The following is a 12,565-nucleotide window of genomic DNA, read 5'->3' on the forward strand; positions in this document are numbered from 1 at the left end:
AGGTCTTCAACGAGATGGATTGACATGGTGGCTGCAACAATGGGCTCAAGTATAGCAAGGATCATGGAGCTGGTGTGGGATGGGGCGGTGTTTTGTACTGCTGTGCATGGGGTCTCTATGAGTCAGAAGCAACTCAAAAGCACCTAACAACAACAACAACAACAATGCCCAAGACCATGTATAGTGTTGGCAGACAATGTTTCTACAAGTTTATTTGTGTGTTCTGTAAGAATTCCCAGGTATATATTTGAGCTGACAAGGGAAAAGGTTGTAGTCACTTCTTGGGCACAGCCAGCTATCCAGAGGGATCAAGTAGTTGGACCTGTGGGTTCAGGAACATGGTCGCAGGGGATATCAAGCTCACTTGGCATAACACACTACACAAAACATTGTTCCACATCCTACTTTGGCAAGCAGCGACTGGGCTCTTACAATCTTGTAAGCGGCCATCTAGATGCAACGATGGGTCTCTCCTCATCCAGAGCAAAGAAGAATGGAGAAACCAAAGATTCATGGAAACAATTAGTCCAAGTGACTGGTACCCCATGTGATACTCAGCCTATATGATTATGTGACCAGAAGAACTAGATGGTGTCTGGCTACCACTGTGAACCACTTGGAGGGGGATCTATGTAGGAGATCCTGGATAGAGAGGGAGAACAATGTGGAACAAAATTCAAAATCATTTGGAAAGAAAAAAAAGGGACCAAGTTTGCTGGTGTGATAGAGCCTGATGGAACCCCTTAGACTATGGCCCCTAGCTCCTTTCAGGTCTGGAATTGAACCCATTCCTATGGCTCCCAGGCAAACAACAGACAGGCATATGAAGTGAACATTTACACTAGGTAGATACACTCCTTGGAGAGAACAATCATGGGAAAAAGAAGGGCTGTTTATGCACAGGGAGACAGCTCAGGGGGCAAGAGTGCATGGAGGGAAGGACACAGGGAAGAGGGAACTATGGGGAGGATGTGGGAGGGGAGCTGTTGCATTGTGGTAAATTGTAGTCAATGTCACGAGACAAAGTGTGTGTGAACTGTTGTATGGGAAGTGAATTTGCTCTTTAAACTTTCAGCCAAATCACAATTGAAAAAAAAAGAATTAAAAAAAGAATTGGACAGGAAGTAAAACTAGATGACCTCAAAGATCTCTTTCTCAATTTATAAATCCTATTTTCCAGGATAGATACAAGGATGAAATTAGATTTTAATGTGTTTGAAAGTGTCTTATAAATAATAAACTGTAATACATAAAGGAGAATACCGCTATTCTTTATATATAATGTCTGTTATACAAAGGTGGTTTGTGCTGTCTGAATTTTTTTACTAAACATTTGCAAAAAAACTCCTCTGCCAGGTCCTATGTGGAGAAGTGGTGATGAATCAGACATTGTCCCATCTCCTAGGAATTTCCTAGTCTTGTTGGGGACATAAAGTGACAGGCCTTTAATAGTACAGCATGCTAAACTTCATGAAGCCAGGAACTGTGTTTGACTTGTTAATTGCTATATCCCTGGCATCTGGCATTCAGTAGACATACACTGAATGAAAGGTTGGATGTATGAGAGAAAACTTCGTGATGGTAAAGTTTGAGCTGAATGAATTAGTTATCTAGGCCAAGAATTAAAGAGAGAGGAAGGTATTCCAGAAAGAGAGAAGAGCATGTGCAAAGGCAGGGAGGTATGCAAGGTATGCTTGGAAGGGAATTGCAGGTAGTTTGATATGACTGGAATGTGACATGTGACGGGAGTAGAGGATGAGGAATGGTAAACAGGCCAGATCATGTAGGAGTTTTAACTTTTTTAAAAAGGTAATGGGAAGCTGCTGAAGAATTTTAAGCAGGGGTATTATTATTGTTATGTGCTGTCCAGTTGGACCCAACTCATAGCAACCCCTCCTTGGGTTTTCAAGGCTGTGTCACTATGGAAGTAGATTGCCCCATCTTCCTTCTGAAGGGTGGCTGGTGGGTTTGAACCACCAGCCTTCTGGTTAGCAGTCAAGTGCCTTGGGCACTACACTACCAGAGCTCCCAAGCAGGGATGTGGTAAATTCTAATCCAATACTCAGTCAATGTCAAAATACTTTGAACCATGTTTCTAGTATTGGAAATTAGTTACTCTGTGTTGCTGATACTCTTATTGATTACAATAAATGTTCACATATCCAGGGCCTTGTAGCATGCTGTGTGTACTTTCTTATTCACTATGTTTTTTAATCACAGGAACTCAATGAGGTGGGTTATTTACTTTATAGATGATAAATCTGAAATAGAGAAGAGTTGACAAGAGGCCTCTGATTCCCAGTCTGCACTACTCTCCCCCAATTCACACTGTCTTTCATCAGATAGCAGAAATGTTTGCTATCTGATAGAAGAGGTTTGGAAGAATTTGCGAACATGAGATCTTTAGGGGTTTCCCCATTGTGAACAGTAATAAATTATTGAAGAAGTGGCCTGAACAAAGCTGAGCTGTGCTTTTTGGCTCAAAAGTCTATATGGTATTGACAGCTATCATTTGCTGAGCACCTAATATGTGCCAGACATTGTGCTAAGAACTTAATATATGTTAGCATAATTCGTCCTCACAATTATCATATCCATTTCACAGGTAGAAAAATGGGCTTTGCTGAAGACTCATAGTTAGCTATTGTAGCAGAACTCGAATAGAACTGGGGTCTTCTGAGTCTAAGGTTCTTTTCACTGTGGCAGGGAACAGAGAAAGACGTCCAAGAGGTCTTATAAAGGAGACTTCAGTGAAGCTACACTGTATTGTTTGTCAGGGAGAAGGAGCCCTGGGGCTCAGGCCATATGGCAGAGAGGATAACACCTGCTTGGTAAAAACCTGTACAGGGTTAGTATTTACAATTAAAACCACTCAGGCTGTCAAGGGCATTTCTCCCCAACAATTCAGAACTTTTGTTGTATAGCTCACTGCTGTATATTTCATACAAGTTTTACATGGGGGGTATGGTTTGTATTGTGGTAGCATGCCATTGTTTTCTGTAATGGTTTCACACAGATCATTCCACACGATTTGTGAAATATGTTGGACAGGATTGTTATTCCTGTAATATAGATGAAGAAGTTGTGACTCAGATTAAATGACTTGTTCCTTATTTGAGTGAGTCAGTAGTAGAAACCAGTACAAAATTCAGTTTTTCTGAGCATTCGTTTATTCATATGTCAAATATTTCCTGAGGACTTTGTGCCAAGGTGTTAATGATATAAAAATGAATATGTACTATATTAATTTCCCTTAAGGAAAAAGTAATGACAGACTGGGGAGATAAGGGCTGCAAGAGATATATGAATAATGTACAGTTGGCCAATTCATTTATTTATTTATTATTGTAATTTGGGTGGAAGTTTACAGAGCAAATTGATTTTCCATTGAACAATACACACACATTTTGTTTGACATTCATTTCAGTCCTCAGAATGTAACAGAAGTCTTTCCACTTCCTTCCTGTGTTTACCATTTCTCTTTGTCCTTCTTTCCTATCCCTTCTTGCCTTCTTAGCTTTATCCCTGGACAAATGCTGCCCTTTTCCGTGGTTGATTGTTCTAATGCGTGCATGCCTGCCTGTTATTATTGTTCACTTTATAAGCCTGTCTGTTGTTTGGCTGAAAGTTGAGTCACAGGGGTGAATTCAGTTCCTGGCTTGAAGGGTATCTAAGGGCCATAGTCTCAAGGGTTCCATCAGTCTCTGTCAGACTAGTAAACCTGGTCTTTTTTTATGATTTTGAGTTTTGTTCCACATTTTTCTACCATTCTATCTGTGGCTGCCTGTTGTGATCCCTTTTGGGGAGTTGTCAGCAGTGGTAGCTGGGCACCTTCTAGTTCTTTGCCGTTCAGGGTCTTGGAGGCTGGGGTTTTTGTGGTCCATTAGTCCATTGAACTAATTGTTCCCTTGCATCTTTCATTTTCTTTGTTCTTCTTTGCTCCAGGTGGGGAAAGAACACTAGTTCATATTAGATGGCCACTCCTAAGCTTTTAAGACCCCAGTCACTACTCACCAAAATAGACTGTAAAACGTTGTCTTTGTGGACTCTGTTGTGCCCCTTGACCTTAGTCTTCTCTGAGACAATGGACCATATATGATGGTGTGATTTAATTCTGCCTCATAGTACGGGGAAATTTGCACAGTTACTGGACCCTAAAGATTTGTTAATTTAACAAACATGATCTTTAAGTTTTCTTCCAACTCTATCATTCTATTATTTGTGGCTTACTGGTCTAAGATCCAGCTCTAAGATTCTGTGGCATTTTTGTGTTTGAATTCTTATTATAAAATGAACACTTACTATATGATGGGCTCTTTGGGTCTCAAGAATCAAGGACTGGTAGGTCTTTGCTCTTGATCTTACAACTTAGTGAGGAACAGGCATGTAAACAGATTTATAATACAGTGTTGGGTAAATACAGGATAATGCTACCAGGCAGGGAAACCAGGGCAATGCTTTTCTGCCTGAGGCACAGCAAGAACAAAAGCCAGGTTTTAAGGATCCAGCATATCAGACCAAAGATATTGGCCCTTACATTGGTAAGGAATTATTAAAAATAGGAGAGTGATATAGTTGAATGTGCATTTTATTCTACATTAGCATCTTAGCAAGATTCCTCTGGAAATTGGATCAGGATAGTGAACTGAGTTCATGTATCCATCTCTCTTGCTATCCAAAATTTCTTAATGTCAGAAAAGAAGTATTGAAAAATAAATTCAAGATAGTACCCGAAACAAAAATATGACATAAATGGACCATTGTGAGGAATTAATGGAATTAATTACAGAAATAATGGAAAGCAGATAAGGTTAAATTGACAACAGCAGAAGAAACTACAGCCTACTACATGTCCAAAAGAAAAATCCTAAGAATGTAAGAGTAGTTCTAGAGAAAAGCCTACCTAAGAGAATATGAAAGGAGTCCTGGTGGTAGAAATGATTCAGCACTGTGCTGCTGACTGAGAGGTTGGCTGTTCCAACCCACCAGTGGCCCTGTTGTGGAAAGATCTGGCAATCTGCTGTAAACATGACAGGCTAGAAAATCCTATGGGCCACTTTTACTCTGTTTGCTATGACTTGGAATCAACTTGACAGCACCTAACAACAATAGCAACACCAATGAGAGAATATATGCAAGAAGTGGGAGGGCCTGGGCCATGTCCAAGGGTCAATTAATTAAAATCTATGTTTGAAACACTGAGGGTAGCCTCCTGCTTAGAATGAGTAGAAGACAGCAGGTGCATTTGATTCTTGGCTAAAACCAGATAATTTTCTGAAGAAAATAAACTACCTACTTGAGGAGAGCTCCTAGTGAGTATGGGAACCTGAGAGAGAAGCAGAGCAGAAACTGAGTTAATTGCAGATCTCTCCAGCAAATGCAAACAAAGAGAAGAATAACTAGATGTCTCTGCTTAATTTTTTTTTTTTTTTACAGGCTGGCTTTCTAGGGGTTGTCCCTGTGTTTAGCTTAATGGTTAGCCAATGATTGAACAGGGGTTTTGCTCAAACATCTCAGGTCAGTGTAAGGGAGTACATCAGACATTTTTCAGGTCTGTCCCAGCTGTTACTTTCTATAGGATGCTTTTGAATCTTTTATGCACATGATACAGCTTTAGGATAAGCCAGGAGTGTATGTTCAACTGGAGGCCTGTCCCATCTCCTCTGTGGCTTTGAGCACCCTCACCCAGAAATTGTTTGCCTTAGCCAGGACTGCAGTTTCAGTCTAGTAAAGCTGCAAGTTGGCCCACTCCTGTTATCACCCCTGAGAAGTCAGTTCCATTGACCGTGCCACAGGGCCTGGGCTTGCCCATGGCTCCAAATCTAAGTGAGCCCTCTTGGGCCATGGCAGCAGCTCATTGCCTGCTCTGCTCTGACAGAACCTTTACCTTGACGGAGCTATGGGTGGGGTGATGGGAGCAGCCTCAGGCCAGAATGTCAGAGATTTCCACTAATCTTATTTGAAGTTTAGCAGTTTTTCCATTATAAGCACGTCTCAGAATTTTGTAAGCTTTTGGTGGATTTCCAGAGTACTGAAATGGTTGTTTTTGTCAATTTTGTCCAGTTTATGGTTGCTTTTTGAAATGGATTTTCCAATCTCCTCCCTCTGCCATATGTGGCAGTCTGCATATAATATTTTTAAGACAATAAAAAGAAAAGATGAAAGACATATTATTCTGGGATTATTGTAAAAGATGCATTGGAGAGGGCAAAACTGAAGGGCTAGGTAGCAGTGAGAAAGACTTGTAAAGAACCAGTAGGTGTGAGATACCGTGAGGCCTACCTTGAGGGCAGTGTCAGTAGGGCTAGAGAAGAGAAGGTAGAATGAGGAGAACTTTCTGAATTATGATTTTTTTTCTCCCCTCCTACTTTACCACATGACTTCTCACAGAAAGGGAAAGGATTATTTGTTCAGCCTGGCATTATAGTTGGTCTTCTTATCCTAAGGAGAAGTATCAGTTTTTCCTTGTTTTGGAGTGGGTATAATCTTAGACCTTGCATGAATACTTAGGGAGCACACCCTGGCTACCATCTTCTCTGTGGCCCTTTTCATTGTGTTTGCATCATATCCTTCCTAACTGCCCAGGAGCTTGAGTCATTGTTCTGCTGCCTGGACATTTCCCTCTTTGCTCTGTTTCTTGATCTGGAAACTATTAGTTGATTAGGCAGCAGACATGAAAAAATGATTGAGTGTATAGACTTGTCTCTGACCATTTTTGCCAAGCCTTGGGACCTTCCCATGGTATTTTTAAACAGGCCTCTCTATAATAACAGCTAGTTTAGATCATGTTGAAGATGTAATAAAGCAAGCGAGCTTTTATGGCATGTAAAACCATCAGAACTACTTATTTCTACTGCAGAATGTAGGTGAATGGTTTAAGTCAGGTAATAGTTCAGTCCTTAGCCATTTTGGTCCCTTACTCCTCAGTCTTGTTCCATCATCTCCATCCTCTAATTTGTTCAATATCCTACTGTTTAGACGTTTCATTCTAGGTTATCTTGCTATTGGATAAGGCACATTCATTCATTCAGCAGTCCTGTATTAAGCACCTTCTAATTGAGTGGCCAATGACATTATCATAGACAATATTTGAGTGTTTTTTAAATATACTTTACATGGATTATCTCTTTAACCTCACACTAACACTGTGAATGAATTTATGTAGAAAAATCCTTAAAATATTGTTGAATAGTTGAAGCCATCTAACATAAAGAAGAATAGATGTTCTTTAATTAGGAACTTTTATTTTCTACTCTGCTTTGGAAGTAATATCTTGTTTTCTAATAACTAAATAGTATTGTAGATTAAATCAAATATTCTTTGCCTATTTGCAGTAGAAAATTTGCATGTGATCAGTATTTTTTGTATTTAAGGCAGGGCAAATAATATATTGAGGAGCTCTGGTGGCATGGTAGTTCAGTGCTCAGCTACTAACTGAAAAGATCAGTGGTTTGAACCCACCAGCTGCTCCATGGGAGAAAGATGTGGTAGTCTGCTTCTGTCAATATTTACAGCATTGGAAAAAGGCAGTTCTACTCTGTCCTATAGGGTTGCTGTGGTCAGAATCTGCTCATTGACAGTGGGTTTGGGTTTGATTTTGAAAACAATATATTAGTCTATATATGTAAATACAGGAATAAAAGTGCTGCTTATATAACATTTCAGGAATTAATAAATGAATTTAGTACTCTTTCTGAAAGCTTCGCATTCTCCACCAGACTGTTCTTTAAAAGAACTGAAAACCAGGAACTCTTGAGTGAATCAGAATTATGGATCCAAATTTTCTTTGGTGGTTTTCACTCTGTTGTTATAAAATAAGAATTTAAATTTTATTGGCTATGATAAAGAATCTTTTCTCTAATTTGTAAGGTCCATCTTAATAAAGTATTCAAAAAGAGAAAAAATAGAAATCACATCACTCTTCTGCTCATAGCCCTCCAGTGACTTCTAGGTATAAACTCCAAAGTTTTTCTATGGCCTCTATGGCCTTATATAACCTAGCACCTGGCTAATTTTTTGACCTTGTTTCTTATCCCACATCCCCTTGCTCACTTTGCTGCATTCACTCATGCCTTCTGGAGGTTGTTGGAACACACCAGACATGTTCTCATCAGAGAGGGCCTTTGTACTGCCTCCATCTGCCAGTGCTGTTAAGTCAGCCCTGACTCATAGCGACCCTGTGTACAACAGAACAAAACACTGCCCAGTTCAGCACTGTCCTCACAATCCTTACAGCCACTATGTCAATCTGTCTTGTTGGGGGTCTTCATCTTTTTCACTGACCCTCTACTTTACCAAGTATGATGTCCTGCTCCAGGGAATATTCCCTTCTGACAACATGACCAAGTAGATGAGGTGGAGTCTGGCTGTTTTTACTTTGAAGGAGCATTCTGGCTGCCCTTCCAGGACAGATTTGTTTTTTCTTTCTAGCAGGTCGTGGTATTTTCAGTATCCTTCACCAACACTAGGAGCTCTGGTGGCATAGTGCCTAAGGCATTTGACTGCTAACCAGAAGGGTGGTGGTTCAAACCCACCAGCTACTCCTAGAAAGGAAGACTGGGGGCGTTCTACTACCATAGTGATACCACCTCGTTAACCCAGGGAGGAGTTGCTATGAGTCGGATCCAACTTGATGGCAGTGAGTTTGTTTTTTTTTTTTATTTTCACCAATATGACAATTCAAAGGCATCATCTCTTCTTTGTTCTTTCTTATATATTGTCTAGCTTTCATGGTACTTTTGAAAGTACCATGTCTTGGGTTAGGCACATCTTAGTTTTCAAAGTGACATATTTGCTTTTAACACTTGAAAGAAGTCTTTTGCAGCACATTTGCCCAGTGCAATATTGTGATGGTTATGTTTGTATGTCAACTTGGATAGGCCTGGTTGAGTGGCTGAGCAGCTGGATGTAGTATTCCCCATGATGAGACTGGTAATCAACTCCATGGTGGAATCTACTGGGAGCAGCTGAGTAGCACGTGGTCTGCTTCCTGTATATAAGAAGCAGCTTTGAGAATGGTCTCTAGCCTATGGCACGCTTGGACCCTGCATGTCATTGCTCAGCAGCTTGCTATGCTCTGCCGACCTTGGAATTTACGATGGACTTAAGTTAATGGCCTGCTGTGTGGTTTGGTAACATCAGGACTGTGCCTTTTGACTTGTCAACCTTGGGGCTTCTCAGCCTTAGCAGCCAGCAGCTGTCTTGAGTGAAGAAACGCCTCTAGCTCCAGTGGGCTGAGAGCAGGAGGCAGAGCTGGACTCCAAGGTTGAGGGGCTTTCACCCAGCCCCTAGAGCCTGGCACTTTGAACTTGGACTTAAAGCCTCCAAATACTAAGAATAAATGCTTGATTGTTAAGGCCATCCCATTTGTGGTATTTTCTTGTCAGAGTGGCACTAGGTAACTAGAACAAATATAATGTCTGATTTCTTGACTGCTGCTTCTATTGATGTTAATTGTGGGTCCAAGTAAAATGAAATCCTTGACAACTTCAATCTTTTCTCCATTTATTGTGATGTTGGTTATTGGTCCAGTTGTAAGGATTTTTTGTTTTTATTGTTGTTGAGATGTAATTCATGCTGAAGAATGTAGTCTTTGATCTTCATCAGTAAGTGCTTCAAGTCATCTTCACTTTCAGCAAGCAAGGTTGTGTCATCTGCATATCATAGGTTAACTAGTCTTCCTCCAGTTCCGATGCTGCATTCTTCATATAATCCAGCTTCTCAGATTATTTGCTAAGCATACAGATTGAATAATTGTCATGAAAGGATTCATTTTAAATGGAGGTTTGTGTTATTAGACCTAATGATCATTCAGTTGGTCAGTTGGTTCCTTCTGTCTAGCCCTTTACCATTTTCAAAGTGTTTTTATAACCACATAGTTTCATTTCATCCTCCCAGTGGCCCTCTGTCATAGGTGAAGAACTGCTGTCATTTATCCCCATTTTATAATTGAGAAGCTCGAATCTTAGAATAGTCTAGCCTTGCTTAAGGACACAGGATTAAGAAGTAGTAATCTAGGGTAAAAATCTGTATTCTTGACTCTGACAGTTTGTTAATACTACTTCTCCAAACCATCACCTGTAGAAAACAGAATGTATTTCTGAAATCCCCTTTCCAACAGAGTTTCATAAGAAAAAAAACCTAGTGCCACCTGATAATGAGGAAGAAGCTGCTGAGTCAACTACATTCCCATTTTGGTTCCTAGTTTTTGTGAGGGGAGAATGGGGAGAAAAGAAATTAGAGCAGAAAAGTATAAAAATAGATATTTTGACAAGGAAAGAACCTCTATTCAATATTACACCTGAAAATTACTTCAGGTTACCCCGCAATCTATGCTGCTTCTCATCCTTCCCATTCCTCATGGGATCAAGGTTGAGACCAAGGGGATCATTGTGGCCACCACATGTACTTGCATATGCCTGGCACTGTTGTTTCTAAGTTATGTTCTATGCTGGAGACCCTGTGGAAGTCTATTAGATGGTCAGTTTTTCTCTCCTAAGTGTGTATGTGAGTATTCTCTTACTCAGTAGCTCTGGTCTCGTATTTCTCCGTTCTTCCATATATCCCCTGTCATTCTGACTCCTGGCTTTCCTCTCTCAGAAGGCCCCAAATGTCAGGTAGGAGGGAAACTCACCCTCTGCCCCATGTACCAGATGGTTAGCTGCTTCAGGACATGGGCCATCTTTTTCATCTTTGTACCTTCGTGCCAACATTATCCATCACACTGTCTTACTGAGCACAAACTTCGTGCTCTGAAAATTCTTGAAACCATTCATTTATATCAGAGTGTATATAAAAAGATCCTTGTTGCCTCACTTGTCCTATGCTGTAATCATGTGATCTCTGTCAAAAATCTCATGTTTTGGAGCCACTTTGTCTCTTGAATTTGTGCTGTAAACAGTAATAGTATGATGTTGTTGCCTGGACCTGCCCTAAAACCTGCTACTCTTGGCCTGTCTTCTTTGCAGTTTGCATGGGAAAATCAAATTACTATTATAGCACTTCTAATTAATGGGTCTTATAAGGTTAATTCCAGGGCAAAGCAGAAGCTTAAGAAAATGCATAGCATCCAGTGTGGGGAGAAAGTCATTGTCCCCTTGAGACAAGGAACTGTTGGTGTTCTGTATTCATTTTAAAGCAAGGGCCCCTGTTGACAGGGTGGGTCCAGTAGGTTTGGGAAATAGAGGAAAAAGGGAGGGCAAAGCCTGTCTTTTGTAAAGTAAACTTCCATTTACTGTATCTTATAAAATTCTAAACTTTTGGTCCTTACCCTACATTTCTTACTTTATTATCCTTTCAGGGTAGAGAGTAAAACTGTTGGGCTGAGAAGGTACTATGAACTTGTCTTCAAGGACTGGATTGGGGACATGGAGGTAGAAAAGCTGGAAACTGGTTTCCCATTTCACAGTAAGGCTGTGGGTAGGAGAAGAAGCCTCAGGGGACTAAATGGATTAGTTGCGGATAACAGAGGAGAGGGAAGCTTACTGAGATCCTGAGGCTGGCTACCACAAAGGTGGAGAGCTTGGAGACTGATGTGGGTTCCAGAAGGGATGTCAGGATGGGGTTTCTTCTGGGGTGCTAGTGATCCTCATGGCTTAAGTTCCTTATCAGCTGAAGAGAAGGAATCTCTTTTCTTCCCTGCATAGAATGTGAAGGCTGTGTCTGAGACGCCTGCAGTGCCATCAGTTTCAGAAGATGAAGATGATGATGATGATGCTACCCCTCCTCCAGTGATTGCTCCACGCCCAGAACATACAAAATCTGTGAGTTTTGGGGGCCCTGACAACTTTGTGATTTGTCATGGATGTGGGTTTAATTAGAATTGTTTGAGCTAGTGCTGAGGCCTGGAGGTTGAATGCTCTGGGAGCGGTCTTTAGATTTTAGAGCTGGTGAAATAACCAAAATACCTGGATTAAAAGATGCTTTCCGTATGATTAAAGATAAGAAACAGTGTATTTATTTATCTTTGCTATCCAGATATTTCTGAAGTGTCCTAGGCAATTCGTGTTTATACCTGCCTAGCCCCAGTTTACTTAGCCTGTTCTTCACAGATAGGATAGGAAGATATGCAGAATTGATGTTCCTTATGTAAGACTAACTTAAATTGTTCTAGTCTCCTGGGAAACCACAAGTGATCCTGATGCAGATCTTTTCTTCTCTGTTAAATGTGCAGTGTTCAGCCTCTTAGAACATCATTGATGATACTGAAATACCCAAGAGAATTTATAAATACATTAGTGCTATTAATATGCTGGACATCAAGAGTGCATTTTGATGCCGGATGTTGGCAATGATTTTTATTTAACTTCCTTTGAAGTTCCTGCATCTCAGAACAGCCCCAGTCCCTCTATGCTCACTTTGATTTAGCGTCATTCAGCACTGAGCTACTCAGATGATATACTACTAGTGTCTCTTTGCTGGGGCTTTTTTAATGATGATAACATCATAGGGGAAGAACTACCTAGGGTTTAAACTCTGATAACATAAGAAGGTTGCACTGAGATTTAGGGTAGTATGGCGCAGTGCCAAAGGCATTTGCCTGCTAACCAGAAGGTTGGCAGTTCAA

The 12,565-nt window shown here is 40.6% G+C and overlaps 1 protein-coding gene across 1 annotated transcript in view; it reads left to right on the forward strand.

The window, feature by feature from the left end:
- Positions 1-12,565, forward strand: part of PAK1 (p21 (RAC1) activated kinase 1) — a 91,402-nt gene that overhangs the window by 33,589 nt on the left and 45,248 nt on the right. Inside the window, exon 5 of the mRNA XM_007940905.2 lies at positions 11,646-11,762. Coding sequence (XP_007939096.1) covers positions 11,646-11,762 — 117 coding nt within the window. The remainder of the gene's footprint in view (positions 1-11,645; positions 11,763-12,565) is intronic.

The sequence above is a fragment of the Orycteropus afer genome, unplaced genomic scaffold, assembly GCF_000298275.1.
Source record: "Orycteropus afer afer isolate SDZICR_OR568_19922 unplaced genomic scaffold, OryAfe1.0 scaffold00074, whole genome shotgun sequence".
NCBI classification, from domain to species: Eukaryota; Metazoa; Chordata; class Mammalia; order Tubulidentata; family Orycteropodidae; genus Orycteropus; species Orycteropus afer.